This window comes from Malania oleifera, chromosome 9, assembly GCF_029873635.1.
Source record: "Malania oleifera isolate guangnan ecotype guangnan chromosome 9, ASM2987363v1, whole genome shotgun sequence".
NCBI lineage: Eukaryota > Viridiplantae > Streptophyta > Magnoliopsida > Santalales > Ximeniaceae > Malania > Malania oleifera.
The window spans coordinates 96360870-96376010 of NC_080425.1; the positions used below are offsets into that span (position 1 = coordinate 96360870).

Sequence of the window (15141 nt, forward strand, 5' to 3'; positions counted from 1 at the left end):
CTAAACATGTTGCTAGTTTTCAGTTTTTAGTTTCTTTTTTTGGCTTTTAGTTTTTGTTTTTGGTGGTGGTATCAAACGGCTCCCTATTTAGCTTTTAGGTAAATTGGTAATTTGGTATTCTAACATGGTATCAAGGCTAGGTTGTAGGAGAGGTCCTAGGTTCTGGTCTTGTTGTCCGCGGTTATTGTTTGTTTGTTAGGAATTATCTTATTCCCTTTGTGGATGTTTATCTCTCTACGTGGTGTTGTGCCGCACATGCGGGGGACTGTTAAGGTTAACGACTTAAGCTTAAAGCTAAAGTGGCTTTCTAACAAAGGCTATGATCTTTCCCCACATTTGTAGAGCTGCAATCAAGGCAACACAGATTCTAGGTAGTGGTACAACTCTAAAACATAAATGAAGGGATGAACATATCTGCAGTAAGCTAAGGGAAGGGTGGTTGAGATGGTTTATGCACTTGCAATGTAGACTGAGGGTGTGTTTGTTTGCACGTAATAGCCTCTAAATAGAGCCTAATCTCTTAATGGTCTAATATTAAGTGAACCGATATTAAGTGAATCTCCTCTGACCAAATCAGCGTCCTCCCTCTTGCTGATTCGGTCAGCACCAAGCAAATGCCCCATTTCTGACTTAAATGGCTCTCCTCTCTTCTCCTTTTTTCAAGCTTTTGCCCACAAATTAATTACACAGAACCATGGCTTTCCTCCTCATGGATTATGCAAGATCGATCACAAGGAGGAGCAGGCATGGAAGAAGACGAAGAGGAGCTCTTGAAGATCAATCTAGAGGTTGTAAATTAAATCCCTTCATTGCCTGACCAAAACCACCGCTGGAATCCTTCCTTGATTTTCTAATTTTTTGGACAAAATTTAAGGGATTTAGGAACTTCAGCGAGTACTCCTATTGAGGAAAAAGTAGAGGCATAGTGTCACGGACCCCCAAAATGGAACTCAAGTAAGGACCGTGTGGCACTCGTTGAGAGCTCTCCCTCGACGAGTCAGCCAAATCTCACACGTTCAAGCCTGCGAGCATGAGCACCAGGTGAGTCTGAATACTCAAGAGAAACAAGGAACAATATGATATCACACGAGCAATATATTCACATACACGGAATAAGGCTACAACAATCAGGTATATCACAATCCAAGGCAACAAAACACCATAATGAAAAGGACTACTGTATTATTCAAATCCAAGAGAATAACCATACAAACGTTAGCACAAATAATCATATATTCATTCTAAATCCTTGGAGAATACAATTATAGCAATATCTCTTCCGCCCTTTTCTCCATTACATTGTCACTCCCTAACATCCTCCCCCACTCATTTTGCAACCAATTCCTGGTGAAATGGTATGCTTTCAGGTAATTTCCTTTGTATGGACCATCCAGAGTGTGCGGGAGAGTCGGTTGTTGACCTGTCACAATCTCAAAAGGGTTTTTTTTAGTCGTAGAAGATTTCATAGAGTTAAAACAGAATGGTGCTGTGTCCAGCAAAGTAACCCATTTCTTCTGATTTGAGTTGACAAAATGTCTCAAGTATTCTTCCAGCATCCCATTAAAACTTTCGGTTTGACCATCTGTCTGCGGGTGGTAGCTGGTGGACAGATTAAGGTTTGAACCCATAAAGCGGAAGAGTTCACCTCAAAAGCTCCCAGTGAATTTGACATCCCTATCACTGATTAGGCTTTTTGGAACACCCCAATATTTCACCACATGCTTGAAGAATAGCTGAGTCGTCTTGTTTGCTGAACATGGCTTCGAGACTGGTACGAAAGTTGCATACTTTGAAAACCAATCAATCATCACTAGAATCGTGTCATACTCTTCTACTTTTGGCAACGAAGAAATGAAGTCCAAAGAGACACTCTCCCATGGCCTTGCAGGAACTAGCCATGGCTCCAACAAACCTGAGGTTTTCTTTCTTTCTACCTTGTCTTGTTGACAAATTAAGCAAGTTTTGGTATAACTCATCACATCGTCTTGCATATTCGGCCAATAGTACCCTTGTGTAATCAATGCATGAGTTCTTCGCCATTCGGGATGACCAGCCCACAATGTATCATGACACTCTTTCAGTAAGGTTTTCCTCAAGCTTCCAGCTTTGGGCTCGTAGACTCTCTTGCCTTAGTAAATTTGTTAACGATACAACTCTTCTAGAGTACCCCTTTATAAACTTTCGATAGTAGTTGGCTAGCCCCAAGAAGGATCGCAGTTCTCTAACAGATGTAGGTGCTCGCCATTCATTGATGGTTTGTACTTTAACTGAATCCATCTATATTTGACCCTTTTCAATGATATGCTCCAAGAATTTAACATGCTTTTGAGCGAAAACACACTTCTCCCCTTTTACATATAACTGATTTTCTCGGAGTTTCTGAAAACCCTTCCGAAGGTGATCTTTATGTTCTGCTAAGGATGCGCTGAAAACCATTATGTCATCAAGGTAAACGACCACAAATTGATCGAGGTAGTCCCGAAAAACCTGATTCATTCAAGAACAAAAGGTAACAGGTGCATTTGTTAGCCCAAAAGGCATGACAAAGAATTCAAATGCTCCATACTGGGTGACACAAGTGGTCTTAGGTTCATCTTCCTCTACAATGCGCACTTGATGATATCCCAATCTCAAGTCCAGTTTAGTGAAATATTTAGCTGTACCTAACTGGTAAAAAATATTGGCAATCAGTGGAATGGGATACTTGTTACGAACTGTCACCTTATTAAGAGCTTGATAATCTACACACAAACGCAAATTTCCATCTTGTTTCTTCTAGAATAACACTAGGGCCCCAAAAGGTGTTTTTGATAGGCAGATAAATCTTGCTGCAATTAGATCATTTAGTTGCCTTCTAAGTTCAGCTAAGGCGGCGCCATTCGATAAGGAGCACGTGCTGGCGGTTTTACCCCCGGCAAAAGCTCAATTTCGTGGTCAATCCGTCGTCGAGGTGGTAAAACCCTGGGTAGCTGTTCTGGGATTACCTCCTTAAACTTTTCTAAAACTTCCTTAATTTCAATTGGATATTCTCTCTTCATTTTCTGAAACTACTGGTAGAACCACGAAAGAAGCTTCTCCCCTTTTTACTCCCTTCTTGAAATGGAGGGCTGAAAACAACTTCCTCTTATCAAAATTATTGTAGGTTGTGGGAACCGCATAGGGTGTATCTCCCATTATCACAAGACAATTCGCAGCTGGGATCGGCATTGAGTGTGTCACTTTAAGAAAATCCATCCCCAATACCACATCAAAGTCATCGAGAGGTGCCACGGTGAAATCAATTGTTTTAGCCCACGACCCCATTTGCTAGGCTACTTTAGGTGCCACTCCCACTGTGGTTAACGCTTGAGAATTCATTGCTTTCAACTTCCTCACATCCTTATCTATTTGTAACTCTAATTGTTGGGCTTCTGAATCAGCAATGAAATTATGGGTGGCCCCTATATCAATCATGGCCTTGATTTTCTTCCCATTCAAAAGTAGATCAACATACATTAAGCCCTTCTCCTGCGATTTGTTGGTAACTACTTGACGCTCTAATGCCCCCAAAAATCTCAATGCTCCCACCATATTCTATTGTTTTTCTGGGGTTGTTGTCGGGGTTTCGATTTCCCTTCGAAGGGCCTTTAGAGCATTCAAAGCCTTTCGTTTAGGGCACTCCGCCACACGATGTGGTCCCATGCAAAGGAAACATGAGACCGGTAACCGATGCTCCCCACCACTTGTTCGTCCGCCCCTCCACTCCCTATTCATGGGCGCTCTTTTATCTTTCCAAGAACTATTTACCTCCCTATCCCTTTCCCCATTTGTGGGCTTATACACTTTATTGGGTTTGAGATCATTATTGGCAGACGTGGGGAAATTTCGCTTCCCAGTATTGTCTGAAAAATCATCCAACCGTTCAGTGGCAGCGAGGGCGGAAGAGAGATCACTAGCACCTTGCTGGCGCAATTCATTCTTTGGCCATGTCTTCAAACCCCGAAGAAAATGAAATAGTCTATCTGACTCGGTCATGTCTATGATGTCCAACATCAAGGCCTAATATTCTTGTACATAACTCCTTATTGAGCCGGTCTGTTGCAATTCCATTACTTTGCACCATGCTTAGTACTCTACATTTTCTGGGTAGAATTGAGTCTTCAACGCCTGTTTCAACCCCTCCCAAGTGTTAATGACACACTTGTTGTGCTGAATATCATTCCATTTAGTTCTCCACCACAATTTGGCATCCCCAACCAGGTATACGATTGCCATATTTACCGGGTCCACTTTTAGATCCACTTGTGAGCACATGAAGTAGTGCTCCATATCAAAGAAGAAATTATCCAGTTCCTTTGCATCTCGTGTACCCCCAAAACTTTTAGGTTCCGGTACCTTTAATCGAAAACCCTCACTTGGATCTGTAATCGGCCTTCGGGCTATCTATGCCACTGCATTCACTTTCACCGTCATCTCTTGTAAATCCCTCTAAACCTGGTCCACAGCACTTTGGATATTGCCCATCTCCTTCAAATCTTCCTTCAAAGCAGTAATGGACTCCTTAACATCTTCTGCAAGGAAATCAAAATTATCTGTTAGCTCCCATAAGGAGGCCTCAAGCTCTATTGGCTCTCCTTGTTGGGATGAAAGAGATGCCAATATGCCCTCAATATGTTCCAGCCTACTCTCAAAGGCTTCCAACTGCTCGATACTCCTCTGGAAGGCCTCAAGCTCTCTTGGCCTTTTCTCTAGGGATTTTACGCGTGGAATGAATTTTTCAAGTTCCTCAAGTCTCTCTACAAATTTTGATACCCCATAGAGATTTTCTCTAGGGTTTTCTTCAGCGACCTCAAGCTCTGTTGGCACGCCTTTCTCCTTTATCAATGTTGCCACCAACCCTTGGAGTTCATAGCACATTGTCTCCAAGGTTACAAGTTTTGTCTCAAGCGCCTCAATGTGCTCAACTTTTCCCAACTTGTTTCTCATGTTACCACTCATGGTGCTCGCACACACTGTGCTTTGATACCAACTGCCACAGACCCCCAAAATGGAATTCAAGTAAGGGTCGTGTGGCACTTGTTGAGAGCTCTCCCCAGACGAGTCAGCCAAATATCACACGTTCAAGCTTGCAAGCACGAGCACCAGGTGAGTCTCAATACTCAAGAGAAACAAGGAACAATATGATATCACATGAGCAATATATTTACATACACGGAATAAGGCTACAACAATCAGGTATATCACAATCCAAGGCAACAAACCATCATAATGAAAGGGACTACTTGTATTATTCAAATCCAAGAGAATAACCATTCTAATGTTAACACAAATAATCATATATTCATTCTAAATCCCTGGAGAATACAATTATAGCAATATCTCTCTCCCCCTTTTCCCCATTACATTGTCACTCCCTATACATAGCAGTTGGACTCCACAGGGAGAGAAAGAAGAAAAATATTTTTATTAAAGAATACTTTTGTTTTTTATAACATTATTATTAAAAGAAAATATTTTTATTTTATTAAATATTTTTTTAATTTTGTACATTCGCACTAATAATATTTTAAGTGAAATGTTTATGGGAGATGTTATTTGTGCCATGATAAAAAAATTATTTTGATATTTGATAACGTATCTTATTTTTTTAATATATAGATCTGCTCGACAGGGTTATAATAGGAAAAACACATACATTTAGATGTTAGTTACCAAAAAACTGATTTATTTAGCATTCTGAATCAAATACTGGATGTAATTATATTCAGAACCGCGTTCATAGATTCTGAGTTGCATTCCGTGATTGTATCAAATGCCCACCAAAGTAACGCACCAATGAGAATGTGAGAGTTGGTTGTTCTTAGTTGGATTGAGGTTATGAGTTAGGTTTGACAGCATCTCAACTTTCAGAGGATATTGCCCTATATTGTGCAAAATGGTGGAAGAGGGTTATGTAGCTGATCTCATTTAGAGGGACTTAAGGCTTGATTGTAGTTGTTATTGTTGTTAACCACACAAATCATGCAAAGATATTTGTTTTAACATGATATTTGAGCGGCGGCGTTATTGCAAGCTCCCTTTGGAAATTGACTTCTCTCTGTACCTTCCCGTCATGCATCCTCTGTAATTCTTAAGATTGATTTTACCTCAGTTTCCATTTTCTGAACAAATGTTTCATGTTGAAAGTTCTTTTGGACCTTATTTCATTACTTGAATATTTTGATTCTCAACCAATTAGGCATTTGTATTGTCATTTATGAGGTGAAAATGATGTTGCAGTATTTTGATTGTATTTTTGTCATTTTTTCATATATAAATTGTATGGGAGGATCTCTTATTTCTTCTTATTGTATATTCTTTCTAAAGAAGGTCTTTTCTTTTCTCACAAAAATGTACTTTAGTTAAGGTAAATGTTCAAGTCCATGCTTAATGAACCAAACACAATTTTTTCTCCAAATGTGCATCTAAGCTTTGCAATAGTATCTTGTTCTTCTTTTAATGTTCAAGAATGTTATCTTTTTTCTTCTCCTTTAAAATTTTATGCCTTGGAAAGGTCTCTAGTTATCTTTAATCCTGGTAGCCTACAGCGCAAACAACTGTGCAACGGTACAAACTTTTTTCTCACTATTTAATGTAGGGATTTGGCTAGTAGATTATTATTATTATTATTATTATTATTATTATTGTTATTTTTTAATTTTTTTTTTGTGTGTGTATGTGGAGTTAAAATGGATTGCATCTATCACCATAGTGCAACTATATGATAGTACTTTTTATGTCTAATAATTGAATAAGTTTGTTTCTTTTTAAGACTATGGTACTGGTGATGATGCGAATTTTTGAGGATTGTGTTATACTGGTTGTTGGAGTCATGAGGTTGCTTGATGTCACATTAACTTTTTCCTTAGCTTTTTCCATTTTCTTTGTTAATTTGAGGTTTTTCTTGGCAGATCATAAACGTGATGCAGCCAGAGCTGAAAATGCCTTAACCCTATCATATGGAAGTGAGTTAATTGGCATGCAGAGAGACTGGAATGAGGAATTGCAATCTTGTCGGGAGTTTCCCCATACCACTCCTCAAGAAAGGTGTGTTTTTAATATTTCTTCATATTTTTTCTGTAGTTCTGTATTGTTTGCCGTTTCTATGGATTGGTATACTATTTGTGCAATTTTTACTGAATGCGGAAGTGGTCATGAGGCTTATTCAATTGGCAGTACTATAACTTTATAATTTTATTGCAGGATCTTGCGGGACAGGGCTCTCTACAAAGTGACTTCTGACTTTGTTGACGCAGCAATAAGTGGTGCTATTGGAGTCATCAGCAGATGCATTCCTCCCATTAATCCAACTGATCCAGAGTGCTTTCACATGTTAGTGTAACTTTGAATGAGTACAACAGCATCTTTTCTACATTTTGTGTTCTTGCAACTAGTTTGTTTGTTTTTTTTTTTTGGTTAATAATTGGTTGGATAACATGATTTTATAATTTTTATGAGATACTTATATGTTAGATTTTAAATGATGTACAGAAAGAATCACTTTTTCCTCCATAGTTTAATGCTGACTATGTTTTCCTTGTCTGAAGTTTGCTAGCATGGATATTAGTGTTGCCTATTTTCTCATGCTATTTTTATAATTTCAATCATTTCATGGTAATGTATTTACCTAAGTTTTGGGATGATTGGACATAATGTGTGTGTGAGAGAGAATTTTCTGGATTGAAATTGAAGTGTTTATATTGAATAGGTTTATCTTTGTTGATATATCTTGCATGCCTATGTTTTTTTTCTTTTCTTTCTATTTTTTAAAGCTTTTTGTTTTATTTTGTTTGTTGGCTTATTTCACAGCTGTCTGGTTGGTTGGGAGCAGTGTTTGTATGGTTTGGGTATTGATCATGATAATATAGGTTCCCATTTTCATTTCTCAATCAATTTCATTCCATAACATGTGTTGTAAATACTGTGAAAATTGTCATTATATTGTGTTGCAATCGACAATGCACCATCAAACAAACACGATGCCATCATTAATGAAACCGGTAGAAAATAAACAACAGTGACATTTTAAGAAATCACAAAGCTGGCCCTTCCACGGATTGTGGTGTTTTCTCCTATTTTCACTACGGTTCTCATCTTATGTGATGGGCTTGCTCAAAAATAAAATATTAATGTAATGAACATTCAACTTCCAAATGATGAAGCAGGTGGTAGTAAATTAATTTGTAACCCGTTGGAAATACATATCTTCTTTGAAGTGATGATGTTTTATGCTCTATCAATAGATTATTATTTTTTATTTTTATTTTTATTTAAAAAAAAAAATCTTGATAGGTATTTTTCATATCCTGCAAGCTGCTGTTGCACATATTTTTTTTCTTTATATAATTTCTTTCTTTAATCTGTTTCACTTTTGTTTTCATGTTTATAATGCTACCTGTAAGAAAAATATTCATGTTTTTAATGCTACCATGCTTTGATAAAAACCTCATTTCTGAAGTCATTGTGTCTAAATTCATATAGCAAATTGCATTTTTCTAGTGAACTTTTGTTATTGTTGTTATTCTTTTGTACTTGTGTTTTTGTTTTTATTGTTCATTTATTTAATTTTTCTGATTTAAGCATTGAAACAGTTTAAAAGTTCAGGGTAGAGCAAAACTAAGGATGCATATAGCTTCCGCCAATGAATAAAGGACTTTGAATGAAGTCACCTGGTTCACCACCCAAGGACCCATCTCCTTTATTCTTCTTCCCTAGCAAGAAGTCATATCCTTAATGACTTCATAAAATCCAAATCGCCTGCAACAGAGATTAAGAGTACCTACTGTTCCCCATTGTGTGGAATAGTGAGTTCTAACTTGGAATAACTTGGAAGAAGATGGATTTTAACTCTTTGGAAGAAGAGGATTCATGTGGCTGACCCTACTTAGTGGGACTTGAAAGTCTTAGTTGTTGTATTGTATTCATTTGATAGCAAACATATATTGGAATATACTAAGCTAGTGTGAGTAGGAGACATTTTTGTTAGTGTCTATTTGTGGCTGTGTAGGCAATAATTGTAGCTTGTGGCAGGTATTTGTTCCTCCACCTTCTCAAATGTCAATGCCATCAACTTATTTAAACCATGTTCCACTAATTAGGTGATTGCATAAAGCATTATTTTTAGCTGTAGGTTTGAGATTTATCACTGTTTTATTTTTTACTGTTCATTTTTTATTGTGTAATATGGGATTACCCTATGGAAGAAAATGAGGGAGGAATTTTATTATTATTATTATTATTTTTAATTTGTTTATGGACAGCACTTTATGTAAATAGGGGTAAGGCTGCATGGTGCATACGCTATGATGATCCTCCCCTACCCTCATAAAGTGGGGAGCCTTGTTGCCCTGTGATGCCCTTTTTTCTATTATACAGCACTTTATGTAAATATTTTTCATTTTAAAGTTGAGTCTTTTTCTATGCTTATTATATGCTTTATAGAATTCTGAGTGCTTCAGTGCTTATTTACTTTTCAAGGATAAAATTTGAATGCATGTTTACCTATTTGGATAAATAGTGTACTTTCATTAAAAAAGATTCTAAAAGGTGGCGCTTTGTATGGTTGTCATTCCTTTGTACTGTCAAATGCATCTCTTGATTCACCATTTCCTGGTTTTTTTTTTTGCATTTTTTTTTTGTGTCTAACATCTCTCTCACTAAATTTTTTATTCTAGGTATGTCCACAACAATATATTCTTCAGTTTTGCCGTGGATGCTGACCTTGAACAGCTGTCAAAGAAACATACATCAATATATTCAAAGATCGGGAATGTAAGTTCCATAAATGGTTCATCTGAAAAGGCTACAAACAATTTGTTGCATGGAGCTGCTGGAATTCCCAATGGGGGGAACCCTGTTGCCTCAAATGCAGAGGAGCTCAGTGGAGTTCTGGATTTGGCACCTGAATCTGCTGAAATGCAATTGGCCGACAGTGAGCAGGCAACATATGCTTCAGCAAATAATGATTTGAAAGGCACAAGGGCATACCAGGAAGCTGATGTTCCTGGGCTCTATAATCTTGCGATGGCAATTATTGATTACAGGGGGCATAGAGTAGTAGCACAGGTGCGTATTGACATTTCAAAATCGACTGCATTTTAAGACTTCATTGCCACGTTATGACCATTATAAATAGAGAGGTTATAAAACATTTGTGTGGGTATGCAATGAAATTGGGAATCGCCTTTTCTTTTCCCTTCATTTTTAAATATTGTTTGTCCATTGTCTCCCACGTGTTGAAATTGCTCATTTGCATCAGTTACAATCTTTAGAAAATTGTCATCAGCAGAAAATTGTTATCATAATGGCCTTGATAATCATATTTATTAACCAAACTAGCTACTTGATTGATTTCACATTGTCAGTGTCTACTGTTTGGCGTATTGTATGCTTTTCTGTGTCATTACTCGTATTCTCTAATTGTTTGTGCGTCCTTTGATGTGTTCCATGTTCTTGTCTTACTTGCTAATGGGAAAAATTGTTTTTAATATATTCCATCAGCTTAGTTGCTCTTCAATGTTCATTCCTTTGCTTTTCAGAGTGTTTTACCTGGTATCCTTCAAGGGGATAAATCAGATTCCCTTCTGTATGGATCTGTTGACAATGGGAAGAAAATCTGCTGGAACGAAGATTTTCATGCCAAGGTGGGTAATAACTTGGAGTTTTAACTTACTTTATTGTTTGTCCATCTTTCTAGTGCATTATTTTTGTTGCGACTCTATGAGAAAACCTTTGAGCTTCTTTTGTTTATGGAATCCCGAAATTTCTAAGTTTAGAAATTGAAGCTTTGAGAAAGAATTTCTTTGTAACAAATGCAATGCCCTGTTCCCACCTAGGTACTGGAGGCTGCCAAACATCTTCATTTGAAGGAGCATGCAGTCCTTGATAGTTCTGGAAATGTTGTCAGATTAGCTGCGCCTGTGGAGTGCAAGGGAATTGTTGGTAGTGATGACAGGTAATCACTGTCTTGTACTAGCTTTCTGTCTTTTGTGCTTTATTCTGACCTTTGTTGTTGCTTGTTTATCATTGTGACAGAATTGCTAGTTTTGTTTGCATAAAATTCTAAATTTAGAGACTTTCTAGGAAACCATTTAATGAATCATATGATATTTTGAAATCAACTGAAAGCTAGAGTGGCTTAATTTCTCCAGTGTATCTGTAAGCATACTTATTCATTCTGTAGTTTCTGCATCAATAGTTATACAGATGTGGTTCATTAAACATACCTCTGTGGGGTTATGAGAAATTAATTTGATTGAGATGGAGGGTCTGACGGGATAAGAACAGGAGTTGAGGCAGTTATAAAAAATATTATAAAATTTAGTTTTTTGTTAGTTTAACAAATTGCATTGAATGGCAAAAAAGGTTCAGGTTGCTGATACCAAATCATTCGAAAAGGCTTAGTTGTTGCTGTTGTTGCCACAGTGTATGAACAGAGAACTTTTCAAGCATCTAATATATGAAGCATACTACGGATTCATAGTGATTGGTTTTTTGAGTACTATTACTTTGAAGATTTTACCATGTTGTTTTGCTATTTTTGTGTTCTATTTTCAATTTCAGGCATTATCTTTTGGACTTGATGAGAGTAACTCCTCGCGATGCAAACTATTCTGGACCTGGGTCCCGTTTTTGTATTTTGAGGCCTGAACTTATTACTGCCTTTTGCCAGGTAAAGTTATATCTGTTTTTGTTTTTTTTTATCAGCGTTATTATTGGAATTGGTTTTTAAGTATTCCCTTTGTAATATTATATTTCAATTATTTTGAGAAGGCTGAAGCCGCAGAGAGATCCAAATGTAGGGCTAAATCTGAGGGAGAGGTTCATGTTGCTGCTGATACTCCAGATACTAGCAATATTCTTGAAATGGAGAGAATTGAGAAGAATGTTGTATCGGAGGCTTCTGATTCCCAGGTTAAGTGTGTTCTTTAACTTACTTTTGAAGATGCAATTGTTTTGATTTCGACACTAAAGCATTTAGCTGGTCTTATGTATACATGATGACATGCCTTTACTGTTTTGTGACGTTCCCTGATCTCCTTATACTTCTTTTTGCTGTGTAGGCTATTGTACTTTTTAATGCATAAACAGCTGTGTGTTGATGTGAATTTAATTTCTATGGGCAACATCCTGTTTGATCTCTCATTCTTTCTCCTCTCTTTCTCTGACATATACACTTATTACAGCTGTGGATAATCAAGTTGATTCACTGAATGGTCATTTGTGTTGCTCTTTGATGTCATTCTTAATTGTTTTCTTATATCTGTTTCATTTGCCTAACTTTTCATTCTGTGTTCTTTGTTTGAGCTCCATTTATCTTAGAATAACGTTGCAAACCTCTTGATTAAGCTTCCCATTGATTTGTCATTTGCCCTTACTTTGGTTTCGTCAATCAAACCTTATCATCAATATCATAATTGTCAAAACTTATGATATACAAGAAAATATTTGGTATGGTAACTCTGTTTAGGGAATTGATATGTATCACTAAGAAAATTGATGTAGGACAAGAAGCAAGACCTTGGGAAGATCGTTTGGTCGAGGAATTGCTGAGTTTAGTTAGCAGTTCATTAGGTGTTTAGTTGTATTTTGTGTATTTGGGGGTTTGTTTGTAGTATTTGTGTATTCTAGGGGTATGTTTGTAATGTAATGTAGTTTTAGGGGTTTATATGTAATTTCATGTGAAGAGGCTTTCTTATAAATATTGTGTGAAAGCCATGTTGTAAGCAGTTATTCTTATTTGTTGAATTTGAGAAGTGAATCTGAGTTCTCCCTTGTATCTCCTCTCTCCTCCCTTCCCCCCACCCCTTCCTCTTCAATCTCTTCTAATTGATAAAGAGCTAATGGTTTGTCTAGTGTATCTTATGATTCATGAGAGGATACAATATTCACTACACTGCTATGATTAAGAAACTTGTGGCTCCCTTTTCTTCCACATTTTTATTTTTTCTCCCCCATTTCTTTAGGACTTGAAAAAGCTATTTCCAAGTCCTTAAAGTTAAATGCTCATGGATATTAAGGCTATAATTGTGTTTTTGGCAACTTCTTTTATTTATTTATTTTTTTGGGTGGGGGTGGGGGTGGGGGTGGGGGGGAGAGGGGGGTGTGGGGGCCGTAAATAGACTAGAAATTGGTAATTTGTTTTTTATCAGCAAAATGAACTTTATTAACTGGGTATCATGGGGATGTGAACCTGGTATACAAACAGAACAAGGATCTCCCACCCTCCAGGGTGTCACAAAAATCCAGAATTACATTATGATCATTCGAAAACTGCCCACTGCTGCATGGTCATGGAGAAGGCCCTGCTCCAAAGGTTCCTGGTCCAGGCAGTGCAGGAGGATGTGGTGAACTGATTCAGCATCAACCATACATAGAAAACACCTGTTGGCAAGGGTCAACTCTCTTTCTGCAGGTTTTCAAGGGTCAAAATCTTCTTGTGTGTTGTCTCTTAAGCAAGAAAATCCATTCTGGGGCGGTTGTCTTCTTGATGCGTTTCCAAGGGAAATTGCTGCAATTTGTTCCCATTGTGTAAGTTTCCAGTAAAAAGATCTGACAGTAAATCTATGGTCACTATCCAGGACCCGTTTTGGGTTGGTTGGTGGTGTTTTGATACCGGAATCTGTACAAACTGCTGTAAAAGTCATTGAGGTGATGAATTTCCCAATCTGCGACATTTCTAATGAAGGGAATCTTCCAAAGATCCTATGATCTGAGATCTAAAGATGTTGATTGGTGAAAAGCTGAAGATGGAAGGTAATTTAGCATTAGGGACCTTTGGCCGCACCAAACATCATGTGAAAAGTAACATTGTCCCTGTCCCCCACCTGAAATCTGATATAGGGGAAAAATTGTCTAACCCTTTCGTGATGAATCCCAAATCCCCACGCCATGGGATCCTCTTTTAGCATGAGTAATCCATTTGTTGTGCTTGAGCCCATATTTAGAAGCAATGATTCCCCACCAAGGTTGTCTTTTTCCTTCATGAATCTTCACAGCCATTTCCCAAGACGGGCTTTATTGAAAGTGTACAGGGATTTCAGCCCCAAACCTCCCGAAAGAGCAGGTTAATAACTGCCTATCACTTGATGAGGTGGTATTTAAATTCCTCCCCCAAGCACCCCCAAAGAATTCAGCCAAAGAAGTCTCCTTTGAATTCCTTCAAATACTTTGGCAACTGAAACAGGTATTGGAAAGGGGGACAAATAATTGAGGGAAGGTTAGTCAAGGTGCTCTTGATGAGAGTGAGTCTCCCATTGTTTGACAATAAGCTCCTTTTCTAGCATGCCAATCTTTTCTTGAACTTTTCAATAATGGGGTCTCAAACTCCTTTATTTTTGAATTTGACTCCAAGAGCCAAGGTATGTCCGGCTAGGAGAGAGCCTACTTTGCGAACCCCAACTGGGATGATCTCGCTTTTCCCCAAAATGCTGAGGATTTGGAGGGGGTCCTCTTCACAAAAAGGGATGGTATCATATGCAAAGAGAACATGTGAAACTTCCGTCACCCTCTTGTTTTTCGCCCACGTGAGACATAAAGGAGCTCCCTTCAGTAAATTTATTCAGCATGAGGATTAATATCTACATCACCAAGATAAACAAAAAGGGGGATAGGGGGATCATTTTATCTCAAGCTTCTAGAGGAGCTAAAGAAGTCAGATGGGTAGCCATTAACGAGCATGGAGAAGCTTGGAGTTTTGATGCATTGTGCAATTCATCTGCATCAAAGCTCCCCAGAACCCATTTAAGAATATACAGAACAAAATTCCAATTGACGTGGTCAAAAGCTTTCTCCATGTTGAGCTTATGCATGACCCTCCTTTTTTTTCCTTATGGTGGCCTTCTACAACTTCATTTACTATAAGGGCTGCATTCATGATCTGTTTGCTAGCCACAAAAGTGTGTTGGTGCTGCCCAATGACTTGTGGAATGGCTTTTTTGATTCCCGCAACTAGGACTTTGTCTAGGATCTTGTAGATGCATCCCTTAAGGCTGATGGGCGAAAATCCTTGATAGTGTAAGTTTCTGCTTATTTCAGAATCAAGGTGACAAAGGTGGCACTGCTTTTTTGAGAATATCATGCTTGATAAGTCCCCTGTTTGCTTGAGCACGCCAAAGCATAGTT

General features: G+C 37.9%; 1 protein-coding gene across 3 annotated transcripts in view; it reads left to right on the plus strand.

Moving 5' to 3' along the window:
• Positions 1-15141, plus strand: part of LOC131165072 (clustered mitochondria protein) — a 56588-nt gene that overhangs the window by 14023 nt on the left and 27424 nt on the right. For all 3 annotated transcript variants that reach the window (XM_058122735.1, XM_058122737.1, XM_058122736.1), the window contains exons 9-15: positions 6930-7065; positions 7222-7350; positions 9693-10083; positions 10557-10661; positions 10854-10972; positions 11581-11689; positions 11791-11931. In XM_058122735.1, coding sequence (XP_057978718.1) covers positions 6930-7065; positions 7222-7350; positions 9693-10083; positions 10557-10661; positions 10854-10972; positions 11581-11689; positions 11791-11931 — 1130 coding nt within the window. The remainder of the gene's footprint in view (positions 1-6929; positions 7066-7221; positions 7351-9692; positions 10084-10556; positions 10662-10853; positions 10973-11580; positions 11690-11790; positions 11932-15141) is intronic.